General features: G+C 35.4%; 1 protein-coding gene across 1 annotated transcript in view; it reads right to left on the reverse strand.

Annotated features, from left to right (window-relative positions):
• Positions 1-2,045: 2,045 nt before the first annotated feature.
• The window catches only part of LOC137633711 (uncharacterized), a 7,552-nt gene continuing 1,364 nt past the window's right edge, over positions 2,046-8,233 (reverse strand). The window contains exons 2-6 of the mRNA XM_068365959.1: positions 6,597-6,665; positions 5,749-5,891; positions 4,622-4,781; positions 3,763-3,972; positions 2,046-3,016 (exon numbers count right to left, since the gene is read on the reverse strand). Of these exons, the coding sequence (XP_068222060.1) occupies positions 3,007-3,016; positions 3,763-3,972; positions 4,622-4,781; positions 5,749-5,891; positions 6,597-6,665 (592 nt within the window). The 3' untranslated portion in view covers positions 2,046-3,006. The remainder of the gene's footprint in view (positions 3,017-3,762; positions 3,973-4,621; positions 4,782-5,748; positions 5,892-6,596; positions 6,666-8,233) is intronic.

Below are 8,233 nucleotides of genomic sequence, written 5' to 3' on the forward strand. Positions count from 1 at the left end.
TAGAGCTTGAGGAACTTACAGGAACTTCCATCAGGACGACATGGCTATCCCACCTAAAACTATCTTCGTTTTTGGACACCTCAAAGACATTTTCAATTCTCATAAATAATTTTTTGTTGAAAGTTTTTCTAAATATCCAAATAATTTCCACCATCATTACTTAAATATTAAAATGTAATTTCATAACTCAATATAGTCCTGGAGAAGGGTCGAAAAATGATCCGAAACTCGTGTCAACACCAAATAATAAAAGGAGAAAATTTGTATTTTTTGCTGTTATCCTGAAAACTATCTGCTAGGCATTTAGTCCGAGGACAGAATATCTTCCATTTTTGGGCACCACTTTGTCATAATCTATTCCTTGTAAACTAAAAACAACAGATCCCAGTACCGTAGTTAAAAGTGGCAAGCAATGGACAACCTGGATGGAACCACAGAGGACACTTCATTCATAAGTCTAATTGTATAACTTTTTTTTCAAAATCTATATTCAACATGACTAATAAAAATGATTATTATTACTATTAGAAATAGTAACTTAAAATATTACCCTTTTTATTCCTTTAATAAGGAGCATTAACTACAAACCTTACATTTTCATTCCATTGATTAAAAGAAGTAACTCCTTATCATACCCATTTCATACAATGCATAAAGTACAGTAACTCAAAATTCTTAGCCTGAAAATCTTACCTCATCTTATTATTCTCTTCTCCAATGTCAGCTTCAGTTCTGTGTTTCTTCACTTTCTGATAAGAATTTGACTTCATGGGTCTGACGGACGCTGACCGAACATGTCAGCTTCTCTTAGGTCCAACAGATGACGAGGAACTGTATCCCTGTGCATCAGTCAGTTAGACAGTCAGTCTTTTGTTCTACCAGTTCATCTGATCTGCAATAGGAAACAGCATCAACATATGAGGCCATTACAAAGTTCAATCGTTTTACAAAAGATCAAATCTTTGCAATAAAAAGCTTATTGTGATAATTCTTTATTTTGATCCTTTATTGCGAAACTACTTTGATTAACTATAATAATATGATTCCTTTGCAGCAAAAAGGGTCAATTTTAACATTCAAGTTTACAGAAAGAGTTATACTTTCGGATAAGTTTACTTCAATGTTCAAACTAATCAAATACCGAACTAGAGATTTCACAAAGAACTCACCTGTCTGAAAAGTTTTAAGATCACTTTTTCTCTTTTCTTTTTTGTGGCATGATATGAGTCCTTTGAAGGACTTAGGTAGGATTGTTGTCTTCAGTCCCCTCCAGAGAGAGAGAGAGAGAGAGAGAGAGAGAGAGAGAGAGAGAGAGAGAGAGAGAGAGAGAGAGAGAGAGAGAGAGAGAGAGAGCGAAAGACTTCTTCTCTGAAGAGCTGATGCTTTACAGACTTGAACAGATTCCGTCCAGAGCTTTGAGGGAAGATTAGGGACATTTCAGAAGACATTATCAATGTAGTCTAATATTGAAAAATAAAATGTTAAAGGTGATGAAAACAACATTTGTTTCATTCAGAGATTTATTTATGATGATTTCCACTGTTACTTATTACCTACCATCGCCTCTACTATCACCAGCAAGACTTGATTGTCATGAATAGATGTTAGACAATTTTTAAAGTGAATCTTAGTACATTCAAGTCTTGCAGCATTTTGCTAAGAATATGACATGATATAATGATTTAACATGATTGAAATGATTTAACAAAAGCAAAGTTCTGAGAATAGATATAAGTGAATAGAACAAACAGGAGAATGAATATAACAATAAACTTGATAATTAAAGTTTCCTAAAAATAGGTTTTTATGAAAAGACATTGAACTTTCCCTAACATTTGTTATTATCAAGTAGATGTCTGGGACATGATTAAACAAATACAAACGCACTCCCCCCACACACACGTGCACACACACACACACACACACACATATATATATATATATATATATATATATATATATATATATATATATATATATATATATATATATATATATATATATATATATATATATATATATATATATATAATCTTTATATCAGCAAAAGCCATGTACAGAATTACAATAGAGGTACAGTGATGTTACATTTATGACATCAGTAAGAAAGATAAGATATGCAATATTATCGGTGATACAGTACAAACATCAATTAGCAGGTTGATCCCAGAGTTCTAAGGTCTGGGTAATAAAATCATAGTAGCATTATTGCTTAATAATAATGATGATAACAGCAGGACTTCCAGACAGCAAAGATATAATATAATAAAACACGTTATCACACCATTACTGGATATTATTCCAATGTTATTTAGTGATGAAGATTTTGCATAGCCACAACAACAGAGATTAGTAAATACAATTCATTGCACTGACGATTCCCTTCTCCAGGTTTCCCACATTTTGGATTTTATTCTAGCAGCACTTACAAGCACATTTGGAATTAGGGGATTTTCACTAGAACGGGAGGTGAGACTTACTATAGAGTGTCGAATGACGGTTTTTAGGTTATCCAGTCTATTTTCAACAAACAAGACTGGAGCTGAATGGTGCCTCGGGGTATTAGTGAGGCGTCTTAGGATATCATTGTGAATGACTGTGATACGTCTCATCGACTCACGCTTATAGTTTGCCCATAGCGAGCAGCCGTACACGTTATAGCAGTAGATTTGAAACAGGATTTTTTTTTATATCTTGGTGGCAGAAGGCAAATCTTCTCCTTACCATGTTCCCTGGACAACACAATTTACGTCACCTCTTTTCAATGTCACATATATATCAGAATCCTTTACAGAAATGACCTTTATAATCTGAAAGTGAATTTTATAATCTAATCATTATAGAAAGGTAGATTACCATGAATCCCTTATTGGTATTGTAACACTATTTTGACCACTTAATGATGAACAGTGATTATGAATTAGAATTTGGTAGCTGAAGAAATAACTCTGATGAACGTCTTCTTCTTCTCCTTCATCTTGTTCTTCCCGGCGATTTTTATCAACTTTAAAGCGACCTGACGAGAAAAATAGACAACACCATTAAGAAAAAGACTTTGGATAAATGCAATGAATAAACATAAAGGCTAAAAAAAAAAAAAAAAAAAAAAAAAAAAAACATAGGCGAAGATTGTTTTGTTCATTATAAAGAGGAGTTATAATGATAATAAAGGAAATGCAAAAGAAGTATATGATGAGAGTTAAAGGCAATGAGGAGATAATTGAAGGGAACATGAAACACTGAGGTGCAAAACACACATGATCAGATAATTTTAACAGAATAAATGGATATAATAATAAGATGGAAATTGCTATACATAACTCTCTCTCTCTCTCTCTCTCTCTCTCTCTCTCTCTCTCTCTCTCTCTCTCTCTCTCTCTCTCTCTCTCTCTCTCTCTCTCTCTCTCTATATATATATATATATATATATTATATATATATATATATATATATATATATATATATATATATATATATATATATATATATATATATATATATATATCTTAAAAGTAATAACTAATAATAAAAAAGCAAAAGCCAAATCTTAAAGAAATAAAACTTTGAAACTAGGCCTATAGTGAAAATAGTTTATTTATCCTGGCTCATCGCCTGCTGAAAGGTTTGAAACGTTGGTGGGAGAGAGAGAGAGAGAGAGAGAGAGAGAGAGAGAGAGAGAGAGAGAGAGAGAGAGAGAGAGAGAGAGATCGTACAACACCTATGAAGAAGAAGAAGAAGTATAAAAAGAAGAAGCAAACTCACCACCAAACACCACCATCACATCCGGTGGATTCCTCTGCCTTAAGATCCATCTCTCTGCGTAAGGCTTCGTCATCTGGTCGTTCTTCTTCTGGGAAACGGATGCTGTATCTCACCCTGACTCCCTTCAAGGAGGCGAGGAGTCTGAGGATGACCTCAGGGCTCCTCGTCCTCCCCAGAGAACGCAGAGGAAACTCGATTAACTCAAACGATCTGTTGGGAAGAAGGAAAAGAAGAAAATGGGATGAAATGAAAAAAAATGAAAAGAAGAAGAAAGGAAATGATGTCATCTACAGTTATTCATTATTTTATGCTTTTATTGTTATCTTGTTTCGTTAAGATGGACATGTGCATTCAGACACATACACGCACAAACGCACACACACGAATACCAATGGAGAGAAAGAGAGAGAGCGGGAGGGTGAGTGAGGGAGTGTGTGTGTGTTCCTAAAAATAGAATAAAAAAAAGAGAGAGCAACGAGGGATTTCAACTTCCCTCTATGCATTCTATTATATGGGATTTCCACGTACATTGTCGGCCTACGGATAGCACCCTTTGACACACACACACACACACATATATATATATATACATATATATATATATATATATATATATATATATATATATATATATATATATATATATATATATATATATATATATATATATATATATATATATATATATATATATATATATATATATATATATATATATATATTTTGACAGGAGGTAGGCCTATTTTCCTAGAGTATTAAGTAAACTCTCTCTCTCTCTCTCTCTCTCTCTCTCTCTCTCTCTCTCTCTCTCTCTCTCTCTCTCTCTCTCTCTCTCTCATAAGGAATGATGTCTCCTCACCTCCATGCATCCTGTGGTTGCAATGTCCGAAGGATGTCCCCAACCTTCTCTATGTCTCCTTCCTTGACGTCCCAGACATAGACATTGACAAGTGGATCCTTCTTCAAGAAAGGGAAGGGGCGACTGACGCTGCTGACGTCGTTGACACTGAAGCTAATAGCTGAAAGAGAAAGAAGAAGAAGAATAAGAAAAAGAAGAAGAAGAAAGAGAAAGAAGAAGAAGAAGAAGAAGAAGAACGTTGAGAAAAATGATAATCAAAACTGAACATTTTCTATGTGTTTCTTTCTTAAGATTCTAAAGGAAAAGTTCAAATGGGAATAATAATAATAATAATAATAATAATAATAATAATAATAATAACTGTAACAACGAATTTAGAGGCAAAAGTGTGTCTGTGAGGTTGCGTTAATGTGTGTGCGTTTGCGTGTGCGTGTGGGAGTCAATGTGTGTGCGTGTGTGCAAGCGACCATTGTAGCCGCTTGCATAAGGAATGTCATCAGTCTCCTCATGAAACCCTCACATTATGCACTATCTAAATCACCTCAGCCAATAACAACTCAGCTTCATTTAATTGGCCCAATTTCATTGACCGATACTTGGCGGAAACCTATTCACTTTCCTTTTGCTGATTGGTTCTCCCGTTCGGATAACTCCGCCCACATCCTTGTAGAGAACCAATCAGCGCAGGAAGGAGGCGGAGTCAGGAGGAGACTCGTTTGACTATGGCTAGTGCCGATATCAGTTTCCTATTCATTACAATCATGATCATTTTGATTAATTTCTATCATTATTCATTAAATCAACGCCATAGAAATGAGACATTTCCTCTTAATATATGGAAGGAAAGAAATTAAAACTTAACATTGAAAACTTTTATATCAAATTCCAATCGGATGAAAACAATATTTTATTTTTGTGGAAATAAAACCTGATTGAGACCTCTGAATATAATGTTCTACATCTATAGAGTAATAATGATGATAATAATGATGTTAACAATGATATTGATAATGATAACAACGATATTAACAGACTGAATGACAGGATGAGGATGAGGGAAAGGAGGCCAGGTATTGTAATGTCCCTCGGAGGAAAGGAACAGAGAAAATAATATTATTATTACTTACATAAAATTTCAATCTGTTTTGTCTTTTCCAAAGATTGACAGAAGGCGTCGAGGCTGGGATGGTCCTTGAACATGACTTCGAGCCATTCGATATTTGGAGGGATTTGGAACGTTGGGTCCCAGATGCCTTGGTATTCCTCACAACTGTTCCAAAGAGAAGAAAAGAAAAGAAAGAAATAGTTATTGGATTTGATTGGGAATTTTATTATCAAGTTGATGATGATGATGATGATGATGATGATGATGATGGTAATGATAATGATGATGGTAATGATGATGATGATGACGAAAACGAAAAGTTAAAACGAATAATTTCGTGAAATATGGAAATTAATATTACCGAAAAATGAGAATGTGAATTCGGGACTTTTTGATGTTTAGCCGACTTATTATGAGTCTAATTGTGACAATGATGATAATGATGATACTGACAATATAAAATATATTGTTTACAAGACTCAAGTTGATTGTTATACTAAAGGTTGTGACACACTCTCTCTCTCTCTCTCTCTCTCTCTCTCTCTCTCTCTCTCTCTCTCTCTCTCTCTCTCTCTCTCTCTCTCTCTCTCTCTCTTTTTATTAGTAAGCCTATATGTGTGTGCATGTGCATATGTTTGTATGTATGAGCATGTACCAGTGTATTTTTATAGAGATATTTGTTTATTATATATATCTTATAATGTTCAAAATAATTGTCAAATAATAATAACTTACTCATTGGTGAGTAGATTCTTGATTGACTCTCTCTCTTCTACGGTCGGCTCTGAATCTCCTTTGAAATGGTTATATAGATATATCCTTGATGGGTTGATGAGATGCCGGCAAAGTTGCCTTTGTAGTTCAACTAACCCATCAGTGTCAATAAGGTCTATTGCAACTTCAATTTCCTCTCTGTTTGGGAGAGGGGCATCTGTGGCTCTAAGGAGGGCAATGTACGCATCAATTGTATGATCATAGATTGGAGTGGACCCATCAAACAACTTGAACCTCTGTGCTATCCATCTCGAAGAAGAATGGTCACATTTGATATTCTTCAAGACTCTTAGCACAGAGTCTTTGTCGTTCACTCCCGACCTTACTAGAAGTTCCAGTGCCTCAATCTTGGCATCTTCTGACACCTTCATCTCGTCCCCGTCACCCACATGGAATAGGCTGATCATCTGTATCAGCATATTTTGATATTTGTGAAGGTTTTCAGGGAGTCTCCCTCCAAGAAGCATTTCAAAGATCTTGGTAGGTGTGGGTGTGTTTACAGATTGGCCCCAGCATTGGTTTGTCAATTTCATAGGGAAAGACAGAGCTGCCATGAATTCCATCATCCCTTTATGAGGGAAACTGTAATGAAAGGAGCCCTGGGAAGTGGTCACTTTCTTCAGGAAGGCGCCAGTTAGCTCTTCGGCTGGCAATTTCATATGATAACAGAACTTGGACAAATATTTGATGGTGGATTCTGGAATATTGATTTCATCTTTTTGTAATGCTCTGAATGATTCAAGACATAGTTTTTCAATAAACTGCTCCGTTTTTTGAAGCAGTTCACCTGGTAGGAAATGAGCTGTGTTGGGGTATTTCGCCAAACGCTTCTCTAATTTTGAGCGAGACAAAAGGTAAAATTGCCAGTAGAGCTCACCTTCAGTGGTGATGTTGCTTATAATATCTGGTTTATTCACCCACAGAATTGTTACAAGAGCGAGATTTAAGGGTAGTCCCCACACCTCATGCATAGTGTGCATTGTTTTCCTCAGATACTTTAACAGTTCATCTAATGATTGCAAAGGAGAATTGTCTGACCCCAATACTGCATAATACTTGCATACAAACTCTTCTCTCTTCTCCTTTGGAATTCCCTCAAGACTAATTGTAGACACAGTTGTGTAATCAGATTTCACCTGATTGTTGAATCTCACCTCAACTTCAGGTCTGGTTGTCACAATAACACTAATTTTGCGGGATTTCTTCAGTGTCAAAACTTCTAGGAATAATTTTGCTGATTTATCATTCAACTCGTCATACCCATCTATGATGAGAAGACACTTGTGAGCCAAACACACATCAATAATTTCATTATCTTTGAATTTCTGGTGAACATCTCCAAAATACATCACTAACAAGTCTTTAAAAGATTCAATGGAATCCCTGCATTCTACATACAAAAGTATGGCAAAGTCATTAAGGCCTTTGATGTCATCCTTCTTACTGAGCCAGTCAGAAATGATCTTCTTGACCAGAGTGGTTTTCCCCATACCTGCCATTCCCTTGATCAGTAAGAGTCGACTGTGATCATAATGAGGTACGTGATTCAGTATCTCCTCTATAGGAACACTACAGGGGCCACTTTCCCCTTCTAGCTTCATTTCTGTGTAAATCTTCTCTACTGGTATGTTGGGGTCAGAAGAGGTTCCTGTTATCAGGTTGAGAGGATTAATGCTTTTAAATTTTTCAAGAATTTTCTTCAAACAAGGGAAGCCTTCTTCTTCCAATAACTT

This window comes from Palaemon carinicauda, chromosome 43 (assembly GCF_036898095.1).
Source record: "Palaemon carinicauda isolate YSFRI2023 chromosome 43, ASM3689809v2, whole genome shotgun sequence".
In the NCBI taxonomy this organism is placed as follows: Eukaryota; Metazoa; Arthropoda; class Malacostraca; order Decapoda; family Palaemonidae; genus Palaemon; species Palaemon carinicauda.